Source organism: Galeopterus variegatus, unplaced genomic scaffold, assembly GCF_000696425.1.
Source record: "Galeopterus variegatus unplaced genomic scaffold, G_variegatus-3.0.2 Scaffold3034, whole genome shotgun sequence".
NCBI classification, from domain to species: Eukaryota; Metazoa; Chordata; class Mammalia; order Dermoptera; family Cynocephalidae; genus Galeopterus; species Galeopterus variegatus.
In genome coordinates this window covers 173,172-184,969 of record NW_007729145.1, presented here as the reverse complement: position 1 = coordinate 184,969, position 11,798 = coordinate 173,172, and the positions used below count along the sequence as shown (strand labels likewise).

General features: G+C 43.3%; 1 protein-coding gene across 1 annotated transcript in view; it reads right to left on the bottom strand.

Annotated features, from left to right (window-relative positions):
• Positions 1-3,199: 3,199 nt before the first annotated feature.
• SAE1 (SUMO1 activating enzyme subunit 1) overlaps positions 3,200-11,798 on the bottom strand; it is a 70,352-nt gene continuing 61,753 nt past the window's right edge. The window contains exons 8-9 of the mRNA XM_008583776.1: positions 9,250-9,319; positions 3,200-4,215 (exon numbers count right to left, since the gene is read on the bottom strand). Coding sequence (XP_008581998.1) covers positions 4,123-4,215; positions 9,250-9,319 — 163 coding nt within the window. The 3' untranslated portion in view covers positions 3,200-4,122. The remainder of the gene's footprint in view (positions 4,216-9,249; positions 9,320-11,798) is intronic.

The window sequence follows — 11,798 nt, the reverse complement described above, 5'->3', positions numbered from 1 at the left end:
TGCTGTGGAGAGTTCCCACACAGAAGGCCCTCACCAGATGTGTTTCCTGGATTTTGGACTTCCCAGCCTCCGAAACTGTAAGAAACAAATGTCATTTCTTTATCAATTATCCGGTTCCAGATGTTCTGGTTTTTTTTGTTTTTTTTTTAAAAAGATGACCGGTAAGGGGATCTTAACCCTTGACTTGGTGTTGTCAGCACCACGCTCACCCAGTGAGCTAACCGGCCATCCCTATATGGGATCCAAACCCGTGGCCTTGGTGTTATCAGCACCACACTCTCCCGAGTGAGCCACGGGCCAGACCCCAGATGTTTTGTTTTATAAGCAACAGAAACAAACTAATATACCCTCTTACTTTGGAATTTAGCTTTGGGGAGTTTTCCCTAAATGTGTACAAAGGACACAAGCTCAACGTCATTCAGCAGCAGACTGATTAAATAGCTTATGGTTCATCTGTGGTTCTGGAATTTGACGCATGATGCACTGACAAGGATCTCCAAGATATACCGAGAAAAAAGCAAGTTGCAGAAAAAGTTATTTATGAATATGCATAATAAAAGCATCTAACACTAAGCAATGTATACTCAAAAAATGAATTAATTTAATCCCCACATATCTGAGGAACGTACTACTATTATCCCCATTTTACAGATGGTGCAGCTGAAGTTCAAAAAATATCACCTGCCGCAGGTCACACAGCTAAGAGGTAGAATATGGGTTTGAACCTGGCAGTCTGTTAGAAATCACTCTCAATGATTACCAGGGGTGACCTCTGGGGAGTAGATATTAAAGTGGATATAGCTAACACAACCGAAGAGCATCTCATGTTTCCCTCCAAAATCCTGAGTTTAGCTGTAGAGTCAGCTGCTCCTGTTACGTGGCCAACATTGAGCTGACATCACATCACTGCATGATACAGTGGAGAGGAATCTTTTTACTATTTATGCTTGTATATTGCTTGAATGTTTTACAAGGTTAAAAGCCAAACCTGCTTGCCCTTCTTGACCCAGCTGAAGGCCCTTCCTCAGCACCTGCGCTTGGGTGATGTTTTCCAGTAACTATTGAGTCTCAGAGCTTGTGAAGGCAAGGTCCGAGTCTCCTTGTTCTCACTGAGCTAAAGAAGCAGTGCCACTAAATGAATATCTACTAAATATACTGCATGTGCCAGTCAACCGCTGTTCCATCCCTTACTTGTGCAGTGAGGCTGTTTCCTTATCTGCAATATAGGCATGAAAACTATACCTACTCCCATGGGATTGCCGTGAGGATCCAAAAAACTCAAAATACAAATATTTTAGGGCTAGCTGGTTAGCTCAGTTGGTTAGGGCATGGTGCTAATAATACCAAGGTCCAGGATTTGATCCCTGTACTGGCTAGCTGCCAAAAGAAAGAAAATCTAAGCACAGGTATTTTGAAAGGTACCAGGCAGGTAGCATAAGCATAATCAACATTAGCTATTATTATTAAATTCTTTTGACTTGCCAACTGCAACCTAAGCCTCCACTTCTGTACCTGTAAAGAGGCTAATAGGACATACCTCAACAGATATTTAACCCCAAAATGCAAAAAACTGCCAAAAAGCTCTACACTGCAAAGGGAAACTACAAAAACACAGGGGTGATAAGACTGAGAACTTTCTAGTGTCTTGCAATTTTTCGGGGGGGGGGGCAGCTGGCTAGTATGGGGAGCTGAACCCATGACCTTGGTGGTACAAGGCTGCGTTCTAACCAACCGAGCTAACCAGCCAGCCCATGTCTTGCAATTATTTACCTTTGTGTGTATTACTTGAGTAGCACCTATTTTCCTAGAATGTGTAAGGCTTCGACATTCTCAACACTAATTAAACACTTAACAATTTGGTTACTATACACAGCAGAGACAAGAGAAGTGTGGTATGAAGTGGAAAAACGTGGCAGCCTCAAAGGCAGGTCATGTTTTCTTTCACTGGTAACTCCAGCATCCCAAAAGCATTGGTTACCTTCATAAATTAGATCCTCCTTCCCAGGTGGGCAACATGCTTCCTGGAGGTACTAGAAATCACAGGGTAATCATTGTGCACCTTCCTGGAGACTCAGGGAAATCCATTTTTATGATAATACAAACATGTAATATGGGAGTACATGAACTTTGAAGAAACCAGAATAAAGACATTTCTTTCCTGGGGCTGGCAGCTTCAAGCACTACCCACCCCCGATGCCCAAGGGGTCCTCTCCGGGTGATTCAATCTCTGTCATTAGAGGTACAGGGAAAAAAGTTTGTAGGGTTCATTCCCTGAGATACACACACACACACACACACACACACACACACGCACACGCACACGCACACGCACAGAGAAGATTCTGACAATTTTGTTTTTATCCATCCAGACACAACTGCTCCCTCTTGTGACCAAGGTTGCACATTGCAAAGTCAAGGGTATAATTAGCCCAAGCCCTTGTGAGATTCATGTGTCAATAAAACTGCTGATCCTGGCGCCACCACCAACTGCACTAATGGTGCCCAGGAAGGAACCCCTTCCAGAAATGCAGGCTAGTCTCACCTAGGGTGGGAGCAGGGGTGACAGAGCATTGGGGAGTCGAGTTCCTTCTCCTAGTAGAGACCAGTTTTTTTCCCGCTGACTACAGCAGGACTGAAACAGGAAAGGGACTGATTTATCCGAACCTTCCACAATTTTACATCAAAGAGAAACATGAGAAAGGTGACGTGAACTGGATCATGCTCCGGCTGCTGAGTCAAGACAAACCTGGTGTTCCAATGAAAGCTCTGACCCTTACCAACCATGGGACTTTGGGCACGTTACTTAAGCCTCACTTAATTTTAAAATGGGACCATCACCCACTCTTACTCTATATAATCAATGCCTGGCACACAGAGAATCTAAATAGATGGTAGAATCAGTATCACCTGTTTCACTTCTTTTTCATTATTATTTTAATTCTTGTCACTGAAAACAGCCACTATTTAGCTGAATTACTCAATAGACAACTGGAGCCAGAGCTTCTACATGCTGTACAATCTGAGCAATCTAACTCTTGCTGCATTACCCAAAAGAATGGTGGCAGATATGGTGAGTGCCGAGAGGAATCTTCAAGTCATGTCAAAGCATGAAGTGATATTTCTTCAGGTCTAACAAGGCAATTGGTAGGATCATCCCTGTCAGAAGGTGTTTCTAAAGTGAAAGAAAAACAAGCCAATCCTAAAGCAAATAACTTTATTTCTATCATTGCTTTTTAAAGAACCAAGGAAAATCTAGAAAATATATAAAACACAAACAGCTGCAATACAGGAGGAATTGAAGGACTGACACAGCCCTTAAATGCAACAGCCTCCAGAGTGGTCTGTGCCACCTCAGTGACTGGGATCCTGTTAAAACGGCAGGCTCCTCTGTCCCAGCCCAGAAGCTCCAGGAGTAGGACCCAGGAACCTGCCTTTTTAAAACTAGCTCTCCCAATAATATTCAACTTGCAAGGTCTCACTCTAATATCCAAGAGGACTTAGTAACATTTCCCCTCTTCCAAAATCCAGGCTGGAACTCGACTAATCCTAAACTAAAACCCAAGAACAGCACAACAGATGCCACCTGTTGTTTTTCAGGATCTCAAACTGGAGGAAATACATTCCACTTGTCATAGTTTTTCTTCTTCAGGGCACCTGTCTGTATTTGGAACTGTGGTTCCATGACGTTTCACTAGATCTGAGCTTATTCCCCACCTGAAGTCATGTTTTTCTTTGTATGACATCAGGCAGAGAATAAGTCCAAGAGGGTGGCAAGAGGCTCCTAAGCAACAAGGTGTGCTGTGCTGTTTCCTGGCAGGCATCTCCAACAATACCCCAGAGGTCTGGTGACGCCGAGATGGCACCAGGACAGAGAGATGTCAGAGCGGTGTTTCGAGGCGATCACCACTCAGGGGAGCTAGCAGGCCTGGGGTGGCAAACAGTCCCGAGCAGTGCTGGAATGGAGACAGCGGCCAATTGACACTTTGCTCTCAGGAAACGCTTTGTATTGGGCCAATGACTTCCCTTCTCCCTGTCTGGAGATGCCTCTGTGGGGGGCAGGGGACAGGGAATACATGTGGGTATGCTGCAGGTCAGCATCTCTGGGGCTGCCAAGGCTTGGGTTCACTTGGGGCCAAGGCATTCCACAATCCCATTCCCCTTCATGCCATCGAAGAAGAAGAAGTTGTTGTGAGGAGGGTCCCTTTGAGACAGGGCCTGGGGAGAAAAATAAAAAGAGGGTTCAGCTCAAGTCCTTTAAAAGGGATAAATGGAGGAAAGGAAAAAAAAAAAAAAAAGATCTTAAAAAAGCAGTCTAGAGCAGTGGTTCTCATTTGGCTCCCCAGGGCTATTTGGCAATGTCTGGAGACAATTTTGATTGTCATCCTCTGGTCCTCACCAGCAGCATGTCCTTGGGCAGATCATTTAACCTCTTTGAACTTACTTTACCCAGGTAACATGAGAATAACAAATGTATTATCCTGGAGATTAAGAGAGATGATATACCTCAAATATCTAAAACAATGGCTAGCACAGAGTAGCACCACTGGGCAAACGGCAGCAATAATTATTTATGACTATTCAACTGAGAAAGGAAGCATTCATTTCAACACTTTTTAGGTTGCAGCCTTCATCACCTGAGGGGACAAATTTAATAGGGGGACACACTGATGCAGAAGGCAGCTCTTCCATGAGGACACAGTGCTGCTGGCCTTCCATAGGTGGGCCAGGGCTGGGATCCAGAGGGCCTAGGCAATGCCATTCAGCTATAGAAATGGTGATTATCTTGTGGGGTTACCAGGATAGAGCACTTTTAAAGATGGGGTCAAACCTTACATGCTCTCATGTGTGTACCTATATTTATCTGAGGAAAGGGTTCATAGGTGTCAGTGAATTTTCAAAGGGGTGCTTAACCCAAAAAGAGTTGGAACTTCACTACAAACTACCATTTAAAGAGGACATAGGGCCGCCTGTGGCTCACTTGGGAGAGCGTGGTGCTGACAACACCAAGTCAAGGGTTAAGATCCCCTTACTGGGTCATCTTTTAAAAAATTAATTAATTATAAAAATAACTAAAGAGGATATCACCTAAGTAAAGCTGCCAGGGCAGAGTTTAGTGGTTCCTGGAAGCACCATGCTCATCATTTACAAGGAAGGTGACCTCCTTGATAAAGAGGATATCACCTAAGTAAAGCTGCCAGGTCAGAGTTTAGTGGTTCCTGGAAGCACCATGCTCATCATTTACAAGGAAGGTGACCTCCTTGAGGAGGTTAGAAACAGGTTTTAAACATTCTGAACTGCCCCTCTTAGAATTAAAAGCCAATCCTATTCCATTTCCGTGTCTGTAAAATGGGGAAGATTTTATCTACTTCAAGTGGTTATTCAGCCACTCAGCCAAGGAAAATTTATTGAGCATCTACTCTGTGCGAGGTATTATTCTAGATATTAAGGATTCCGAGAAAGTCCTTGCCCACACGGAGCTTGGATTAGATAGAGGTTTGCTTCTCTGAGTCTGCATATAAAATGGGCAAATAAATAGCCCCTGCCTGCTAGAGTTTTTGGTGAGAACAAAACTCAATCAGGCTTATAATGGCACGCAGTAAATTCTCAATAAGTAAGAGCTGTTATTACTAATGGGGGCCAGGGGTCCTTTACCAATATGTGCAGATGCCACACACTCAGCCAGGTGGAAGGGCCCAACACCCCACAGATGGAACTCCCAGACCCTCAAACCCAGGTTACATGAGATGGGACATGTTTTAACATCGAGCCTGCTGTGGCTGCTGCTTTCACTGTCATCTCTACTACTGCAGGCAGAGAGACCTGCCATAGACAGTAGGGATGGGGAGAAAGGAAGGAGGATTTAAACTTAAGTAAGCATGACATGACAATGGACATATAAAATATGGTGTCTGGAAGAACGTAAAAAAGGAAAAAAAACCAAAAGATAATTCTAAGGGAACAGAATTACGGCCTCCATCTCACGATATTTATTTTTTATAGGTAGTCAAATAGTGCCTCATGAGAGAAGGGAGAGACTGAGGTCCTCAGATTGTAGGACCCTCCTGCCAGCTGGCTGAAGGCTGGAACTGTGATATAAGTAAGGGGGAGTGGCAGGCATAAGAGAGCAGAGCATGGGGTAAACATGGGGCAAAAGGTAAAGTGCTTCCCAAGCAAGATGGGGTAGGAGAAGATGCCAAACACACCCAGCAACCAAGAATGCAGAGTCCTCTGGCTATCTGGGATAAACAGAAACAAGATGCTGGGCAACAGCTGTCCCCAGCAGGCAGAAAGAAGGGGGCTGCAACAGGATTGGGATGGAGAGAAGCCACCACAAACAGTGGTGTCAAGGCCACTTGCCTCGACCTCCAATCTCCATCCCACATGAAAAACTCAGGGAGTAGCTTCTCAAGGGGATATACAGAAGTGAGGCTGAGGGTACAAGGACAGCAGCACTGGGGTCCATGCATAGTCTCTGGACATGGGTGCCATTCAGGGACAATACCTGAGACACAACTGCCAAGTGGTGAAGAGCACAGGCTCAGAAACCAGACTGCCTGGTCTTAAATCCAGGTTCTACCACTTACTAGCTTGGGCAAGCAATTTCACTTCTCTGCACTTCAGTTCCTCTTATATATATTAGGGATCAAAACAGTTCCTGGGCCAGCCCGTGGCTCACTCGGGAGAGTGCGGTGCTGATAACACCAAGGCCCCGGGTTCGGATCCCACATAGGGATGGCCGGTTCACTCACTGGCTGAGCGTGGTGCTGACAAAACAGTTCCTACCTCGTAGGGTTTTTGTGAGATAAAGTGAATTTATCCACATAAAGAATATACAGTCTTTGTGCGGCACATAGTGGGCTTTCAGTAAATGTATTATTACTAGTGGTGGTAGTGTCATCATTATAGGCTACAAAGACATGTAAGTTCCCATTCCCCACCTTATGGCTTTTCCGTCATTGCATTCTTTCCTGCAGAGTCTGTCTAAAGGCAGCCTCAGAATCCTCAATACAAGGCCGGCCCGTGGCTCACTCGGTAGAGTGCGGTGCTGATAACACCAAGGCCACGGGTTCGGATCCTATATAGGGATGGCCGGTTTGCTCACTGGGTGAGCGTGGTGCTGACAACACCAAGCCAAGGGTTGAGATCCCCTTACCGGTCATCTTTTAAAAAAAAAAAAAAGAATCCTCAATACAGTCCTCTGGGCGGCCACTACCAATTTCTCCAACTGGGCATATAAACCGAAATTTTCACATCACTCTGGGCTAAGCAGAAGGTGTGAACAAGGGAACAGGTATGGCCATTACATACTTCTCTTCTTTCCCCTCCTTGGCACCTGTAGTGGATTGAATAATATCCCCCCAAAACAAACTGAAGCTTGAATTATGTCCCCCCAAACTCACTGAAGCTTGAATTGTGTCCCCCAAGTTTTATATATTAGAAATTTGTCCCCCACTGTGACTGTTAAGAGGGTGAGAAATCCTATTATGGTAATTGAAAGGTGGAGCCTTGAAGAGGTGATTGGATTGTAGGACCGTGCAGTAGTGAATGGATTAAAAATGGTGGTCAAGGGGCCGAGCCCATGGCTCACTCGGGAGAGTGCAGCGCTGGGAGCACAGTGACGCTCCCGCTGCGGGTTCGGATCCTATATAGGGATGGCCGGTGTGCTCACTGGCTGAGCGCGGTGTGGGCGACACCACACCAAGGGTTGCGATCCCCTTACCGGTCACGAAAAAGACAAAAAAAAAAAAAAGGTGGTCAGGGGCGTGGTTCTGAGGGCTTTAAAAGGAGAGAGGAGAGTCTGTCTCTATCTCTCTCTCGCTTTCTCTGCTCTGCCATTTTCACAATGTGATACCCCGCTGTCACTGAAGTCACCACCAAGACCCTCACCAGATGTGTTCCCTGGACTCTGGACTAGCTAGCCTCTGAAACTGTAAGCAATACATTTCATTTTCTTTATAAATTACCCTGTTCCATATATTTTGTTATAAGTAACAGGAACAGATTAATATAGCACCTATAATGTAGAAGCAGATTAGATTAGGGTAGAGGAATAATTTAGTCCAGAGAGAATGACCAGGAAAGAAGAGAGAAAAAAGTAGCCTTAAGAAAATGGTGTGGGCCGGCCCGGTGGCGCACTCCGTAGAGTGTGGCGCTTGGGAGTGTGGCAGCGCTCCCGCCGAGGGTTCGGATCCCATGTAGAGACCGGTCCGCTCACTGGTTGGGCGCAGTGCGGGCGCGACACTGAGGGTTGCGATCCCGTTGCCGGTCACGAAAAAAGACAAAAAAAGGAAAGAAAAAAGAAAATGGTGTGACTATCAAATTGAGTCAATGTCTCCAGAGCAAATTTACAGATCCCAAGACAAAGTGGTAAGGCTGGGTTTCCACATTGTCCTCCTAAACTCAAACTTGACATGTACATGGACTTGGGAAACCATCTGACCAGGCATGAGTCCATCCCACAAAAGAAAAGAACAAATCATTACAATTTCACTAAAGCAAGTGAGAATCTACAAAAGGCAAATTTAACATCTTTGGGCAAATATCAAAGTCTCCAAAGAAAGTAAAATATATTTGGGGTGTCCTATAGCTTCAGCAACCCAAATGTTGCAGAAGAGACTCTAAAGGCAGTGCTAGGTATTGGTTATGTGATCCAGCATAAGATACTTCCCTGAGAGAGAGACAAAAAACACCTACTTAATGTGGTCACGAGTCACCCTGCAAAGAGCCTGTGGGACTCCTGGCATAGTGCACGTGTTCTGAACATTTTTTTTCTTTTTTTCTCCACACACATTGATTTTCCTCCTTCTCTACAAATACCTATGGTGTGTGGGTTAAAGAGAGGAGCTTTGACGCCATGGTGATGTATGGAAAAAAAACTGTATAAAATAGGTTAAAAGCACAGTTCTTAGAGTCCCTTTTCTGGACCTCACTGTCTTCCTCTCAAATGGGAATCACAATAATACCCATTTCATAGAGTGTGAGAAGCAGAATACCTGACAAACATGATAGGTATAGTTAGGGGACAGTAGATAGCACCTTAAAGGCACTAAGTCCAGCTCTGGGCTTAGCACAGAGCAGGCACTCAAAGGTCATTTGGATGGGCTGGAGAGCATGGGAATGGAGTGGGAAAGGGTAGGGCATGAAACAAGGATGAGTGGGATCAGAGAAAGCTCTCTAAGACAGTCCTTGGTTATCTCTGTCGGCACCTATACAACATCAACTAACTTCTACTCCACAGCAACTTTTTACCTTCACAATTTCCTGTGCCAAGATCCCTCCAACCACTGCACACACTGGGGCCATCTCAGAGAAGCAGTACCTAAAAGAGAAGACAAGTGAAATGGAGCACTAGGAAGTAGGAGTGCTGATATGACATTTGGAAAAGTTCCGTAGTGGGCTCTCTCAAATAAAAACACTTCCTACCTGTCTATTCAGACTGCAATGCTAATGCTGGCATTCAGGCATGAAAATTAAATCTGATCGGGGTTCATAAGTGGTTGGGAAAGACCTTTGAACTTTGGCAAGCAGGAATTTTTTCACAACACTTTTTTTATTCCATTTCATTAAAGGAAAGAAAGACTATATCTGTGCTTCCTAAAAATAAGGTCCTACAAGTATCAGATGTTTCAGTGCCCCGGTCACATTCTTGCAATTCTCTTCTTGCAATTTTCTTCTTACTGATAATGGGTGGTGGGTTACATGTTATTCCTAGATAAATGTCAGGGAGCAGGCCTGTGTTAACATGTAAGATGCATGGGAAATCTGGGGCCTGAAATTAAAGCACGAGGAAGAAAAAGTTTTCACAACCCCCACAAAAACCAGCTCTTCTGGGTCCGGATGGGGCATTCAGAGGGCAAATTTTAGCTGATGCTGTCACCTGTCCCTCCAAATCACCCATCCTGGAGAGCAAAACACTTTCTTCTACCACCTTCCCAGAGGAAGTGGGCTCTGCCAATTCCTACCCTTGAACACAAAGGTGTTTGTTAACTAAGCAAACTGGAACACGGACACGCCAAAGGGAATGCCTCCCTAAGTAAACCTATCACCAGGAGACCACCTCCAATCTTAGTGTGGTGCACACCTTTCTAGACATTTTTTAAAAGTACACATATCTAAACATAATTTTAAATACAAGTAGTATCAACTTATTTTTTCTGTTCTGTAACCTAATGATGAATACTTAAGCTGTTCAACACTACAGCCACACATCCTGCCACAGGTGCCCAAGTAATTGCTTAAGGTGAATTTTGAAATATATGATGGCTAGCTAGGTCTTGATATGTATTGCCAAAACTGCCCACCGAAAAGGCTGTATCCATCCCTACTCCCACCAACTGTTTGAGGGTACCCATGTCCTCACACCCTGGCCAGGACAAGCACATTCCCATTCTATCCAACCACAGAAGTATCTTTTCTTCCTGCTTATCAAGGTCCACTACAGAGCTCTAAAACATACAGAGAAATACAGCAAAGCAAAACTCATCATCCATAATTCAACTACTCAAAGATAATGAAATGTGGGAGTATTTTTCCTTTTATGTTTTTAAAAAATATATCTATATTCTGTGTGATCATACTATACAATTTTTTCTTTTTTCCCCCCACTTTTTTTCTCTTTAAAAAGGTATATCACCTCAGCAAAATACTAGCAAACCGAACCAGCAACGTATATAAAGGATTATATACCATGACTAAGTGAGATTAATGGCAGGAATGCAAGGTTGGTTTAACACATGAAAAACATCAATCAATGTAGTATTTCATATTAATTGAATAAAGGACAAAAACCACATGATCTTCTCAACAGACACAGAAAACATGTGACAAAATCCAGCACCCTTTCATGATTAAAAAGAGAAAAAACACTCAACAAACTAAGAATAGATTGTTGAAGAAAACTTCCTCAACCTGACAAAGGGGATCAATCTATTAAAAACCTACACCCAACACCATAGTTAATGATGACAGACTGAAAGCTTTCTCCCTAAGATCAGGAACTAGACAGGAATGTCTGCTCTTGCTACTTATATTCAACATTGAACTGGAGGTTAGAGCCAGGGCAATTAAGGAAAGAAAAAGAAAAAAAAAGACTTCCAGATCAGAAAGGAAGAAGTAATGCATATTCAAAGATGACATAATCTAGTGTATAGAAAACAGGCCTAAGGAATCCACAGGAAAACTTTTTGAACTACTGAATGAGTTCAGCAAAGTTGCAGGATTCAAGATCAATATACAAAAATCAATTGTATTTCTATACACTAGCAATGAACATTCTGAAAATGAAATTAAGAAAACAATTCCACTTACGATAGCATCCAAAAGAATAAAATACTTAGGAATAAATTTACAAAGGAAGTGCAAAACTTATATTCTGAAGACCATAAAACACTGTTAGAAGAAATTAAAGAAGACCTAAACAAATGGAAAAATATCCCATGTGCACAGACTGGAAAACAATATTATTAAGATGGCAACACTTCACAAATTTATCTACATATTCAACATAATCCCTATCAAAATTCCAGCTAACTTTTTTGTAGAAATGGAAAAATCTATGCTAGAATTCACACGGGAGTGTAAAAGACTGAGAATACTCAAAACAATCTTGAAAAGAACAGAAGTTGGAGAACTCACACTTCAAATCTTACAACAAAAGCTATAGGAATCAAGACAGCATGTATTGGCATAAAAACAAACACACAGATCAACTGAAGAAAACTGAGACCAGAAATAAAATCTTACATATATCGTCAACTGACTTATTAAGGATGCCAAGATCATTTAATGGGAAAAGAAAA